General features: G+C 42.0%; 1 protein-coding gene across 1 annotated transcript in view; it reads right to left on the reverse strand.

Annotated features, from left to right (window-relative positions):
* Positions 1 to 2,209: 2,209 nt before the first annotated feature.
* Positions 2,210 to 15,073, reverse strand: part of EPB41L5 (erythrocyte membrane protein band 4.1 like 5) — a 59,459-nt gene continuing 46,595 nt past the window's right edge. The window contains exons 21-27 of the mRNA XM_031053299.2: positions 12,439 to 12,567; positions 11,794 to 11,855; positions 10,405 to 10,498; positions 9,824 to 9,901; positions 8,939 to 8,980; positions 7,960 to 8,093; positions 2,210 to 7,375 (exon numbers count right to left, since the gene is read on the reverse strand). Coding sequence (XP_030909159.2) covers positions 7,318 to 7,375; positions 7,960 to 8,093; positions 8,939 to 8,980; positions 9,824 to 9,901; positions 10,405 to 10,498; positions 11,794 to 11,855; positions 12,439 to 12,567 — 597 coding nt within the window. The 3' untranslated portion in view covers positions 2,210 to 7,317. The remainder of the gene's footprint in view (positions 7,376 to 7,959; positions 8,094 to 8,938; positions 8,981 to 9,823; positions 9,902 to 10,404; positions 10,499 to 11,793; positions 11,856 to 12,438; positions 12,568 to 15,073) is intronic.

The raw sequence follows: 15,073 nt of genomic DNA on the forward strand, positions 1-15,073 counted from the left end.
AGCCTCTGTCATTCCTTTCTTCCTCCCCCCAAACTCTCTTCTCTTTGGCAGCCCCACAAAGGGTTTAACATTTACTTGGAGCCAACACAGGCAGGACACGAGCCAGCCCAAAGGCAAGAGCCAGCCCAAAGGCAACGGCTTGGCAGGGGGTGGGAAACACAGCTTGCAGAACGTGCCCATCTCCTCTGTTTCCTCCCCTGGGCTCTGTTGCCATTCCAAGTCAGGTGGCTGCATCAGCACCTTCAGCAATCATTGCCAGCTTCTTCACCCAAGGGATCCTACACCTCCCAAACCAGTCTGATGCCATAGGGGTCCCCACTGTTGCCCACCCCTGGACAGACATAAGGTGTGCAGGAGCCTGGAGAAGGGCTGTGGCTGGAGAAATGGGGCCTTGGGGCTTGCTTGCTGGAGGCTGAGCTGCAGTTGGTCCTGATAATGCTGGAAAAATGGAGAGAGCTCCAGTCCCAAAAGTGGGAGACTGCTCCAGCAGACTTGCTGAAGCCACTGGAGGCTACTTCTCCACTTGCTGGCCAATTCCTAGGTCTCTAAAAAACAAAGGTGAGCTCAAGCTGGAAGGGAAGGGGTGCAAGATGTAAAGCATCCCACAGCAGGAGCACCTGGCACCTCAGTTCTTTCAGTCACCATGATCCACATTTCATGTTCTCTCTCCCCACAAAAAGATATCCACGACCTCAGCATGCAAAACCTGCTCACACCACTGTATCTCATTTCCTGAGCTGTCTGCCCTTTCAAAACTCAACCAGTGCTATTGACTACACTTAACAGGGCTCTTGGAGCACCTCAAGTGGTTTCACTCCTGGTTCACTGTCACCTTTTTATCCAAGTCAGTCACCTTTCACAGAGAGAGATCCTGGATGTGCTTATGGTACTTGTTTGTAACTGTAGCAGTTAATGAGAATTCATCCCCAGCCCGAGTGACTAGAAGCTGCTGCCATCTGAGAGCCCTGTGGTGGCCTACATGAAATAACGAATGGAATTACTCCAGCTAATGGCAACTATTTAGAAAGCGAACAAAATACATGGTTTTTGGCTGGGATTGGATTGAAGGGGCTCCCACTGATGTTAGCTATTTAAAAATGTCTCTGAAAGAAAGAGAAGCTGGCATGTATTTGAGATGCCCACAGTCTAGTTCAATCTACAGAATAAAAGCAGAAGGATGCAGCACTCTTCAGAAATCTCATCTGAGATGTGAGATGCATTGTTGTGTCCTAAACCATATACAAGAGAACAAATGCTTTGGCCTTAACCATCTCAACAAATTCATTAATTACCATTTAGTTTCTGAACACTGAAATGCATGAACAGCAGAGGGACTTTCTTTTAAAATGTAGACATTGTAAGGATTCTTAAAATAAACTCCCCATGCTTCATTGTTTTGAATTATAAATGGATTTGAAGGACAATTCAGTGACTCACTGGTAGGACTGTAGTTTGATCTATGCAACAGATTACACCACAAGGGAAATGGCTTTCTGTGATTTCGGTCAGTAGGATGGAATTACTTCTTTTCCTTTCGGTACTTTACCAAATTTATTAACTGTTGAGGAATGGAGATGACTAAATGGTTTGGTTGCCCTTTGCTGCTTTCCTAAGCATTTCACCACAGTCAGAGTTTGGAAATAGATAGTTTCCTTTAAACAGTCATTAGCACTACTGTACCTCAAACCATAAAACCATCCCTTATTGGAAATAAAAGCAAGATTGCTGAGCTAGCTGGCATGCACTGCTGTCTGCATATTGTGGAACTGCACTTGGAAGTTCAAGCCTCCTTTCTGGGCACACACCTCAGTGCTTTGACTTTCAAAACCACTGAACACCTGACAGTACTGCTACATGATCTCAGGTCTTCTGGAATCACAACATTTAAAGGTTTCTTTAGCATCTATCTGTAAGTTTAGATGCCATCTCAAGTTATGCTTTAATTGACAACAAGTTAAGTCTGTAAACACACAGCTGGCAGTTCTGACATCCCAGTAAGTTTAGAGATCTCTCAATAAATTTACAGATCTCTCTCCAAGCCAGGTACCCTTCTCTTACATTAGAGGCTGCCAAGCAACCTGAGCACACACACAAAATGCAGTCCTGCACAGAGTTAATACACAGACAGAGAGGCCCCTTGGTGAATGCTCAGCACATGACTGCCACACACCTTTACCTTAGATGTCACACACACAGCTTGTGTCACCAGTCACAGCTGACCCACCTGTCCTTTACTGTCATAGCAGCATAACACAGTGGTGCTTAAAGATGACTCTGTGAGACTTTTGCACTGATGTTGTATATTTGAGACAAAACTACAGTAGAAACATTTAAAGACTGGGTAGAGTGGACTACAGATCACAGTTTCTTGTTCCCATGAACAGTTTCAATACAGATCTTAGTGCAGTGCCTAAAGTAGTTCATGTATCACTACCATTGTGAAACAGAAGCAAGAGGGTACACTTTGTTTTATAAAAAAAAACCTGAACAAATAAATTATACATTGAGAGCTATTGCCAAGCTTTACATATAAAAGGTAAAAACACAGCAGTTAGTGTGGTTTTAACAAAAAAAAGTCTAGCTAAAAAAACAGTCTTACATACTTCAAAAATAGCTTGTCCAGTTATGGGGGTGGGTGTTTATGAAGCAGAGTGCTCAAACCAAACAGTAACAAGGAGTGAACTTTGTAGGAGAATCTCACAGCTCCCTGCTGCATAGGCTCTGACTTCAGCGCAGGGGTAGTACCCACTCCTTGTGTGCACAACCCCACACGATGCTGAGCAATGGATCCTGGCTGCAGCAGCCTGTGGGTCTCCCTCCTGAGCACCCTGAATGAAATCACACCTGCGCTGTCTCCAGTTGGGCCTGGCAGCAAAGGCCAACATGTCCATGATGCTGACACTCAGCCAAACACATGGGGATTACACCTGCACCACTGAAAGGCCACTAGCGTGATTTGGGGTTTTTTTTTTGGTATAAAAGTAATGATTGTCCAGCTGCATTTGAAAGCTGTGACATTACCATGTCTAAAAGCTATCTATACACACACTACAACCTTCTAGATTAACACTCTCTGTGCCCATAGAGCTTCAAATGCTAGCTGGCTGTGCAACAGAGCTGCTAATACTTAACCTGGAGAAGTTCTGGGTTGTACCAGAATATGTTCACCATGTGAAAAATATACCCAATGCTGTTGGTGAAGGACACGCTGACCTTAACAGGACATCTTTGCTTCAAGAAATGAGAATGAGGAAGGTGCAGACAACAGGTTAACAGGCAAGGGCTGAGAACAGTTTGTGGAGAGACCCAAATGTAACTGGACTGTTTGCCTGAGCTCCTCTAATGGTGCTGCAAATTTTCTTGTCAAAGTTGCATCCAAAAAATTGTCCAACAAATAGCTTTTACACAGCTGCCTTTGACAAAGTGTACATGGAATTTAAGTTTAAAATCAAATACATTCAAGCTAATTCATGAACCATGACCAATTACCAGGTAAGTAGTCATTTTATGTCATTCAACTCACCTAATTTTAAGCCCTGTTACTGCTGAAGAAGATTCCCTTAATTCAAGTGTAAGAGGGCCTGAACTCCCATCCTTCAATACCTGTTCCACCAGCTCTTCAGACCATCACCACACAGCCAGCATGTGCAGATGCTCTGGTCTCTGCCTGTCGGACTGAGCAGGTGAGCCTGAAACACAGTTCTAGGATCAGCACCTCCCCAAGATGCAGCAGTTTGAGATAGGGACAAGGGTGTTTCTGTTATTGTAAATGTTAAGGTTTCTAGAAAACCTTTTACTCCAATCACTTATGGAGCATGGCTGGATTACAATTACTTTGGATCCAGTCACTTGTGTTTTTAATTTCTATTTTAATCATAGAGTTATAAAAAGCATCTGTCTGTGATGAGTACCTCATGTGCACACAGCAAAAGGGTGCAAGGCCAGTGAATGGGGACAGGCTGGGACATGTGTTAGTAAGTCAGCAGGGGATAACTTTGTTGGGAAAAAAAAAAAGATTTTTTTTTTCTACCAGGAAACTGGCTTTTCCCAAATGCCCCCAACAGAACACACGTTCACTCACTCCTGTCAACTCTTCCAGCTCTGAAGAGGTTGGCAGTCCTGCCAACATCCAACACCAGATTCACACATGAGTTTTATTTAGAAACCTCTCTAAACACATTCCAAAAATAAATTTTACATGATTGGACCTTACAGCCAATCCATCAGTAGCAGAGCAATGGTGAGAGAGAATCCCTTTTCCTTAGTAGTAGACAGGCATTCATTAACAATTACTAGCACTAAGTGTAGGAACTACTATACCTGTTTGTGTCTGACAAGAGTTACAACACTACGCTACCTGGTGGCCAGTCAGCACACAACACTGTAGTTTTAAAGCAAAACAGTGATGCCAAAGCACAGGGTGTTCAGATCACCCAGCTGTGGTGCCTCAGTCTCACCAGGCTCCCTATGTAAGCCATGATTTGGACTAGTGAAATAAACTATACTGAGTTAAACAGAATATTTCTTACACCTATCAGATATCACTGGAAAGAACTGTGTTTGCACCCCCAAATCTACTAGAAATGGCAAGTCCCCAATTTAACAGCTGAAAATTTTGAATTTTTAAATAAAGTTTCAAGTACCAGTCCTCTGAAAATTTAGGAAAACCTCCACCTTTTGAAGTTTCTATGTGTGTGCATACGTGTGTAAATAAATTCCCCTCCAATCAACATCATCTCACCATCTCACTGCTTGGAAACATTTACATTTTAGGGGGACACACTCACCATACATGTTATTTACTTGTTCTCTGCTGTATGGGGCTGCTCAGGGGGAGTCCAAGGATGGTGTTCAGCATGCAGTGCTGTGAAGCTGTAAGCTTCTGCTATTCTACTTTTGGGAGCAATTCAAGCTAACAAACAGTTCACAGAGCTCCTGAACCCAATGGGAAGAGTCAAATATCAAACATGCCTTAAAGAAAACGCTGCTGCATTCTGTCTATTTACAAAACCAACACATGTAGCTGGCGAACGCCAGCTCAGCTGCTGAGCAAACAGATCAACAGCATGTGCCAAGTTTCCCCACACAGTCCTGGCTTTGTGCAGGAAGCATGCTGTCGCAGCCATAGCTTCCCTTTTCCTGCAGGAATTTTGCTGGCAATTGTGTTTTTAATCCAGACTAAGACATTTGATATTTGAATTGGGAAACTTCTACATTTTAATGTGCAATAAGGCTCAGACTTAAAATTATAAAAAGAATCCAATACTCAGCTGGAAGTAATGCCGGCAGAGCTGAGTGGTGGGTGCACAAGAACTCCATTGAGAACAGGAGCTCTGCTCTGGCTGGTGGTGCAGGGAGCAGGCAGCCCACCCATGCAGAGCTTTACGTGCTGGCTGGAGAGGGGCTGAAGAGCCTACCCCCAGTCTTGAATCCCAGTTCTTGAAGCAACGGCTGCAAATAATAGTTTGCAGAGAATCACTCTGGCATGGTACTCCCAAGAGCTCCCACAGTATCTGTGTTTCTCTATTAAGGCCTCAGGGGTTTTGAGGAGTGGCAGTGGGCCACATAAATAGCATGTGGCTTCTTCCTTAATACTCTCATTCAACATTTTGCAAACAAGAGCACAAGAGCAGCAGTAAGAACACCCCAGTCTGAAAGAAGCAGCCCAGCCAGGCACCAGCTGACCTGCACAGCCCACAGTGATTTGGTCCACATCTGTGTCTATGCTGAGACACATGCATGTAACCAGTGTGCAGAGGTGAAGCTGTGCATACAGGTTCCACAACCAACATTTAAAATTGTTTTAAAAAACTACATGTATATAAGTATTTATAAACAGCAGCACTGTGCAGAAAATAACCTTTAGCCTCAGTGCTATGTACAAACCTATTCCTAAGAAAGATCCCAGTTTCACCTATGTTCTCCCCTGTTAGCAGATGTGGACTTTTACCATTGCACTTCTGTATTTCTCCTCCCTCTGATTCTGCATTGACTTTTTTGACAGGCTGTATCCCCAGAGCTCACATGCTTACCTCTCCATAGCCATGAGGAGATCTTGCTACCCAGGATTAAAATGATCTCTTCAATCTGTACATGTTTTATCCCGTACTTCATTTGAGCACCAAAAGGCCTTCACCAAGCAAGTGCTCCTACTTTTGTTCTGCAACAGACTGAACTGCTTACAGGAGCTTTTAATCTTTTTTTCCTGTTTTCACCTTATTCCTTCTATACTTTGTTCCACATACAACTACTAGATAACACTCGGAACAGGATTCATGGTGGTGTTAAGAACTGATCTAGTTGTACCTGCACACTGCTAGCATACCTGATAAAAGCATTCCCAAAGCACAGCATCTGGAAACATCCAGAAACAGTATTAATAGAAACAAGAAAATTATTTTCTTTCCTAGTCCTATATGACAACAAAACTAACCAATAACCAGTTCCTGAAGTAAGCTGTACTCATACCTTCACTGCTTCAGCATTTAAAACAGACATACCTCTAGCCTAGAATATGTGCATTTGAGTCATACAGGAAATGAAATAATCAGTGTCAAAATGTGGGACCTCTGCTGTAACCTGCTAATGCTAAAAGTTGTTTGGCAGGTTAACTTTCCTGGTTGCAAATTGCAGCTCAAATCCAGTCAGCACAGTTGGTCATGGATGGACTAGATTTTCATCCTTTCCAGGTACTGCAAAAAGAGGTGCAAAGATTATTAAGGGGTTTAAGGCCAAAAAGGAGAGTATGTGTTGGTAAAACAAAGGAAAAACAGTGTATAATCACACAGAAGAAAATGTCCTTGGCTGTATGAAGCAATCATCAGTACTGTGAGCATACTGTGTACACAGCATGGCCACGAGGTGGCCCTACAAGTCCTTCTAATCTTTCCATTGTTAATCTAGAGAGATCAGGGATATGCACTCACACTTCTACACTGTGCTCACACACTACACCACTAACATCACAGTGAACGCTTCGCATTAACACCTGAGAGGCAGCACATGGTAAGTAAGACTAAACCTAGCCTGAGTGGAACACAACTAGATTCTGTTCCTCATGTTCAGAACTAGTTCCAGTGTGGTACTTCACTTTTCCGCAGGGAGATCAAATGTGAATTGGTTTTACATCCCGATTTTGACTGTAATTCCAGTTAGACTGCAATAAATGTGTAAGTCTCTTCCTGGATCCCAGCAAACCAGCAGGCTGTTTGACTTCTGTTCAGCAAGAACTCAAGCAAGTCTTCTTGAAGGATACCTTGGAGATGTGTTAGAAGATTTGAGTTTTTACAAGGTGGGAAGGTGCAGAAACTCCTCCTTCTAGAGTTCTGTGGTAAGTAAACACTTTGTTCTTATTGCAGTATCCTCAGAAACTGGGCTAAAAGGCGGAAAAAACATAAAAGAGGTCCAGTAAATACACTCCTCTGTCATGACTGATTAAAGAGGAGTATTGTTGCAAAAAGCATTAATAGCTGTTCCCCTTGTAATTTAATGAGATCAATCCCCCTGCCACCCATCAACCCTGCCAATCCTGACAAGTATTGGAACACTGTAATGACATTTCTCTGAAAATTCACTTGTGCCATCATTTTAGTCCAGAACTAAAACATGTTAGTGGGTAATGAAACAAACTGAAATGATAACTAAAAAGAATCAATTTTATAGCTCTTACAATGACACAGGCTTACCTCAAACTCCAGCTAAATTTGTATGCTGTGCTCTTTTACTTACCTGAATTTCAAAAAGTTTCCTTATGCTTCAATGATATACAACAATATACACACATCAGCTGCTCTATTTCTTTCAAATGCTATAAAGCAAGACAACTGTAGCTTGTAAGCACAGCAAAACAACGTACTCTGTATAAATGACCACTATAACTGTTTAAATGGAAGTAGTAAGAGCACAAACTTCCTTTCTACCCCATACAGACTTCTGAAGCGAGTGCTGAGAACACCTTACCTTGCAAGGTCTTCAGATGTCTGCTGGGGTGGTGGCAATCCAGCTGATGACAACAGGGTCTCCATGCTGCCTTTCACTGCCTTCATAGCTAAGGCAACATCATTTCCCAAAGGCCCATTGGGAATAAGTCCCGTCTGAATTGGGGAGAACGAAACAGAAAACTGAAATAAAAGCCTGCCAGGACAAGACAAGCTAATCATAGACTGGTTTGTGTTGGATGGACCTTTAGGCTCCCTGCCATGGGCAGGGATGTCTTCCACTAAATCAGGTTGCTCTAAGCCCCATCCAACCTGGCCTTCAACACTACCAGGGATGGGGCAGCCACAGCTTCTCTGGGCAACCTGTTACAGTGCCTCACCACTCTCCCAGTGAAGAACTTCTTCCTTGTATCTAATCTGAATCTCTTCTCTTTCAGTTTAAAGTCAGTCCCCCCTGTTCTTGTGAAAAATCCCTCTCCATCTTCCTTGTTGGCCCCCTTCACACACTGGAAGGCTGCTCTACGGTCTCCCAGGAGCCTTCTCTTCTCCAGGTAGAACAAACCCAGCTCTCTCAGCCTGTCTCCACAGCAGAAGTGCTCCAGCCCTCTGATCATGTTTGTGGCCCTCCTCGGGCCTCATTCCAACAGATTCACATCCTTCTTATGTTGGGACCCCAGAGCTGAGTACAGTACTGCAAATGGGGTCTCACAAGAGCAGAGTGGAGGGGGAGAATCCCCCTCCTTTAACCTGCTGGCCACGCTTCTTTTAATACAGCCCAGGATATGTTTGGCTTCTGGACTGCAAATGCACATTGCTGTGTCATGTTGAGCTTCTCATCAACCAACATCCCAAAGTTTATATATTAACAGAATATATGTGTTGTTTCATTTACTCCAGCTGAATTTATTTCTGGTCTAGTATTTTATTTTGTGGGCTATCCAATTATTAAAAATTATAATATTTTACTATTTTACTTGTTAAGGATTGGTCAAATAACTCACTGGCACTATCCACCTCGGTGTTATCATGGGCTGGGAGGACACCTACAAAAAACAAACAAATGCTCATAAGGAAAGGTTGGAAGTAGCTGGGAACATTCTAGAACACTGCCTCCCAAAGCAATCCTCTCCCCCACATCCATCTCCAGTAGTTGTCTATTGCTAATCTTTGAACCATGCTAGTGATGAGCTGCAGATGTGACTTTGTACCAGAAGGTAAATGGCACCCACAGAGCATACCGCTAACACCCACTCACTCACAGAAACTCACTGGGAGCAGTTTCAGCATAGTACTCCCTTCCAAAGGCAACTGAACCCATTAGCTTTTCCTGCTTTGTGAACAACATTTACCGAGAGCACATTTCTGTGAACAGTTCAAATGTCCTACTCCTTGTTTTTTTGGTGCACACAGTAACATTTTTTTTTTTGCCAGCACAGATTATAAGGTATTTCTTTACCTATATAAAAGGGTTGTTTTGTATTAAAATTTATTTTTCAAGTATTCATTTTATATATATACACACACATACATATGTCTCTCTGTGTGTATGCACATTTATATATAATTTCTCAAGTATTATATATACCCAGAAGCCTGAGAAGCAGGCTGGCAGTCACAGCTATACTAAATACCACAGGCTCTTGCGGCACAGATACAAATTAACTCTTCAGGTTCCTTCACTTCCATTACAAACATGCAGTGTTCACAACCCTACACCAGCCACTCTTCAAGCTGGGCAGCATATATGCAGTGATCCAGGTCAATCACCACTTCACTCTACTCCAGCAGATCCAAGCCTGGTTGATAGATACCAGAGCCAGAGAAGAGTTCATGAGTAAACCCACTGTACATTTAAAGGAATAAGTCTGATTTTGAAATACATTTACCCGAGGTGTGGCTTCTGTAAAGTCAATTAGATTCTCTGTCAGTGATGTTAAGGAAACGTCATGGTCATCTGGAGTGCTCTATGGAATAAATCAGTTTTGAATTGAATTCCCATTAGTAACCAGACAGGTCTGCTGAATACTCCAGTGGCTTCCCAAGTTATGTTAAGAAACTTAATGTTATGTCCTTAATGAACGCCATGGTTTATCAGCTCTGTTCTCTCAAATTTGTATGTATAATCTTTTTCAACAGCCTTTTTATTTTACTTATTCTCATCAACATACTGTAAACAATGTCAAGCATCAAATCACTGGGGTATAAACGGCTCCCCACACATGTGAGGAAAACAATTGGTTTAGAAAAAGAAGTTTCAGGCAAAAAACCTGGAAGAACATTCAGAAATGGCCTTTGGAGAGATCTATACAGTGACCCTGCCAGCTTCAGAAAGCACTCTGGCATCTACCAAGACTGGTATTCATTGAGTTATGAGAGGCATGCAGCAAGGTTTGCTGTGCTTGCCTGGAGGCATCAAAAGCTCAGAACGTGACACACAGAAACCTTCCAGGCTGACAGGTGGTGATACCTTTGAAACAGCAGCCTCCTCAGGTGGAGCCAGATTAGCTGGAGTCAGCAGGTCCTCATAGTTAGAGGCAGCATTGTCCTCATTCAGTGCACTACTGAAAGGAGAAAACATTCTTATCAGCACACTGCCTGGATAGCAAGAAACAGTGCTGCTCCTCCCTGATAGCTCAACCCAAAAACTGGACACCAATTCTATGTGTGGCAGAGGAAAGACTGATACTTGTAAGCATGCTGAAGAGAATGCCTTTCAACTATCTTTGTAGATTACAGCTCTCTTTCATGGTTTCAGCTACAGCTGAGTATAGACCCAACAGTTATCAGCATCTTCTATCTCAAAGGAGTTTCTTCAGGCCTTGTTCCTAATTCGCCTGAAGCTTTCCCTGCCATGCTCTTATCTTCTTCTTTAGAGCCAGAGTAGCAGTATGTCAGGTATTTTAGTCCTTTCAGAAGATGAGAGAGATTCACTCAATGCTTGCTAGGATACTCACCCCGAGGCCTGCCTTGTATTGATCAACTGGTGCAACATTACTTAAAGATGCATTTGTCAACCTGCTTAGTCAGATGTAGCCTAAAAGCTCAGCAACTGTTCCTCATATTTTCAGACCAGTTCATGCTAATTTCCACATGGTTCCCTTATCCCAGAAACCCATTTCTCCTGAATCACTTACAGAACAAAGGCGCTTGAGGCAGAGATTGCTTTCAGCAGCTCTCCCGGGTCCTGAAATACTGGACTGGTTGTTGGGGGACTATTCTGTGTTTTGCCTGATGGGATAATGTTCCTGGCACAAAACAACAAAAAAACCCCAAAACAAAAGAGGTAGAGCCTTCCATGGGAGGCTCTTCATGAATCACTAGTTACAGTATATTTTTGAGATGGCTAGATGTATGTCTTGTTCACTATCCCCATGTGCTCTTTGAGGTCTGACACATGCTCATCTTTTAAGTTGTAACTCTAACTTTTTTTCAGTGTATGAAACACCAACTGGAACTAGCAATCATTGGAGATTCTGTAATTCTCAGGAAATCAACTGTCAGTTTTACACACAATTTTGTTCTCCCACTAGAAAACAGCTACTGTAAACAGTCTTATTCCCTCTCCCCACACTGAAGTTGTCCACAGGTTAGAAATAACTATAGCGATTGAAGCTGCTGTTACAGTGACGTTTATCAAGTTAGAATATGGGCAAATAAAGAGTATCTGGATTACCTTGTATATAATAAAATTTTGCTGGTTTTAATTTTAAAACCACTTCACACTCACCAGGTAAAGCTACACTACACAAGGTAAAATGCAATGATCACTGAACCACCAAAAGTCCACAGTGAACTGCAGGTTCTCAGTGCTGTACTTGGGCAATTAAATCATATTTCTTCCAAATCTACTCAGTACCTGGCAGCAGCATCCTGAACATTGGAATTCTTGACACTTGTCAAGCTGTCTTCTCTTATGACCTGAGAAGAAAAAAAATTAACAAAGATATATTTCTGATACCTGTTTCCATCTTGTGTTGGTGCAGAGAATCACAGAAGAGCAGAGTGCCTTCCTCCCATCATGAAACTATGTTCTTTTACTGCTCAGGGACTTAAAGCATCAATTCAATCCCAAAACCTCCGTGTAGAAATAAAAATAACCCACCAATATAGCCAAATAAAATACCACTAATTGCTACAGAATCTACTTGGACATGCTAGAAGCAAAGTGCTAGTAACAGAATCACAGAATATATTCTTGGTTAGAAGGCAATCTTTGGAGTTATCTGGTTCAATAACCACTCAACCCAGGACTTGTTCAGGGCCTTGTCCAGTTACACAAGGATGGAGTTATCATCAAGGGTGGAAGTTCCTCCTTGGGCAACCGCTGTTCCAAAACTGGACCACTATTATTGTGAAGAAAGGTTGAAAGGCTCTCTTTACTCTGCCTTGGACTTTGGCTCCTGGAGCACCCTTATCTGCAAGGCACCTTCTCCACCACCAGGCAACTGAAGAGAAATAAAGCATCTGAAAACATTACAGTCCTTATCAGATGAGTATTTACCTTGTGCCCTGCTTCTGCCTGGGCCTTCAGGATATTACTTTTGATATCTGCTGGAAGCCATGTTGCTGCTACAATTGGGCTCTCAATTGCATTGTTAAGACATTTATCTGTCAACTTCACCACTTCATCCTAGACAGGAAAATAATCTTTATTAGAAGCAGTTCCCCCATGGAAAACTCTGGACTGAAACGTATTAACATCTCTAAATAACAACAATGCCCTGAGTAAGGGGAGAGTCACCAGATTTATATCAAAATGAAAAAGCAACTTCCTCCTTTATTTTGGAACTCAGTTGCAAAGTCACAGCAAAACATAAAGTAAAAAAAAAAATTACAATGCTTAAAAGTGACGATGTAAAGTGCTGTACTAAAAATACAGTGTGAGAGAACTGGAGTCTAACTTTGCAGCCTAGTTTACCTATAAATCAATACAGCAGCCATCATATTTTATCATATCAGTAAAGCCTGACTATAAATTGATAATTTATCCTGAAATGCAAGTTGGAAGGTTTTTAACTTAAAATCCACTTATAAATTAGAACAACAGTTTGATGATGGTTTGGCTTCGCGAGCAAAGATTTTGGGAAGAGCTTTAACCGCACTTACTTTAAGAGCGATGACCAAGGGTGAGTGGTTTAGTGTGCTATTAACTACCTCTTCCACCACTGATGATATCAGAACAAACTAGCAGGCAGATATATAATGAAGACAATTAAAAATGAGATGCCTTTCACTACAGTGTATTTCATTATGTGAATTGCATTACTTAATTACAAAACGTTAATTAAGCATTCAATCTACTAATTGCTATTTGATTAGCGACAGAAGTTAATCAGCTGAGCGAAAACTAAATCTTGTGACCTTTCTTCTCATGATACGGCTCAGCAGGGGGAGACAGAGTCCTACTTTCCTCATCATATGCCCTGAAGCTGGCTAAGGCAGGCTCTTTCCTGGGGGCCAGTGCTGCATTCCTGCAACGCCCCCCTGGGGCAGGCACCCCCTGCTGCATTCCCACATGCACCAACTGCAGCGTGTCCAGAAGGAATGAAGCCCATTGCAGAGAGCGAGCAGAGGAGAGGAGTTAGAGAGGTGAATACCTGTCCATCCCCTTTTAGCTTTTTTTCATTTACTGGAGTGAAAACTTCTAAGTATCCATCTGGCCTTTACAGAGGGGAAAATGTTTCCTTTTCTCGTCTCCCTCTGTATTACCTTTCAGGGTATCCAAATAGGAACTTATGAGACTCTAGAGGAGAACTCTTTTAAAATTCTGACTTCAGTCAGCAATGAACTCTGCAAAATACTCAAGGCCACTGTCAACATAAGTGCTGATATGACCAACACAAGTATGAGGAGCAACACCCAATGTGGCTAGTGACTATTGCTAGCAGATATTCAGAGACACACATTCACATAATTCATGAAGACAAACAAAATAATTAAAGCATTTTTATTTTAGAGAAGCTGCTGAAATTGCCAAAAGTCTGGAAGAATTGAAACTGAATTATTATTACCTGTACACTCACAGTACCCAAGCGTGATAACCCTTAAATCCTTACACTGGACTCCACTGAAGCAGATGCTTTATACAACAGTCCCTGCACAGAATTTCTAAGGTGCTATTCTAGTACCACTGATACAGTAAACTTGATATTTTAACAGAACACACCACTACGCTGGTGCTTTAAAAGCATCATGTTGTGGTTTAACTTCCTTTCATCTTTGCCCACCTGAACAAACAGTTTAATTAAGTTGCTCTAGTTTATTAATGATTAGATTCCCAACTTTTGGAAAAGTTTAGTACTATTAAGAAATATTTTAATCAAGTGTAAGTTCTATTCAATATTTTCGTCAATATTAAAGACACATTTTTCTCAATCCTTTCTATTTGGTGACTGAAAAAAAGTACTGGTGTTTTACTGTATTGTGGGTTTTTTTTTAATAGAAAGAACATATAGCTAGAGGGGAAAGCATCTGGCACCTGACAACACCTCAAGATATCTCATTTACAGGACAGTTCTGTCGTTCATGTACACCAGTAAAGCTGCTGGGGTTCATCAATATTCTAGCTCATTATGAACTGTTACTGTTTCCATGTACCAGACAAACTATATTTGTACTTAATTCTTCTGTCAAAATACGGAGCTACACAGCAATGTAAAAAGGGAAGGGAAAGAAAGACTAAAGACAGCGACAGGGGTGTGCGATCCCAGTCCTCTGTGTTTCTGAGCAACATTCCTGGTGCCACTGAAAATCACTTCCTGCACGGAGATGGGAGTCTAATACAGAGTAATTTGGAACAATTTCCACATGTTTACAGATCACACCAAATTCAGAAAAAGAAAACATGTCCTCGCATTCCTGACTCTGGAGCAGACTTCACACATGGGGGAACAGGGTGAGCTTTTTATTGTTCCTTTCACTTCAGCAGCTGATGAAAGCTGAGTGTGTATTTAGGAGCTATTTGCAGATCTCTTTTGGCAGATCTGGTCACTGCCCTAGTGAAAGCTGGGAAAGGACAAAGTCACATTCTTCCATCCCAACAGAATTTGGCAGGGAGTAGTGATGAAGAATGAAACCATTCAATCCCCTCTTCCCAGTTTTCATTCTACAAAGATTTCTCTTTTTTCCTAAAAGAA

Source organism: Melopsittacus undulatus, chromosome 4 (assembly GCF_012275295.1).
Source record: "Melopsittacus undulatus isolate bMelUnd1 chromosome 4, bMelUnd1.mat.Z, whole genome shotgun sequence".
In the NCBI taxonomy this organism is placed as follows: domain Eukaryota; kingdom Metazoa; phylum Chordata; class Aves; order Psittaciformes; family Psittaculidae; genus Melopsittacus; species Melopsittacus undulatus.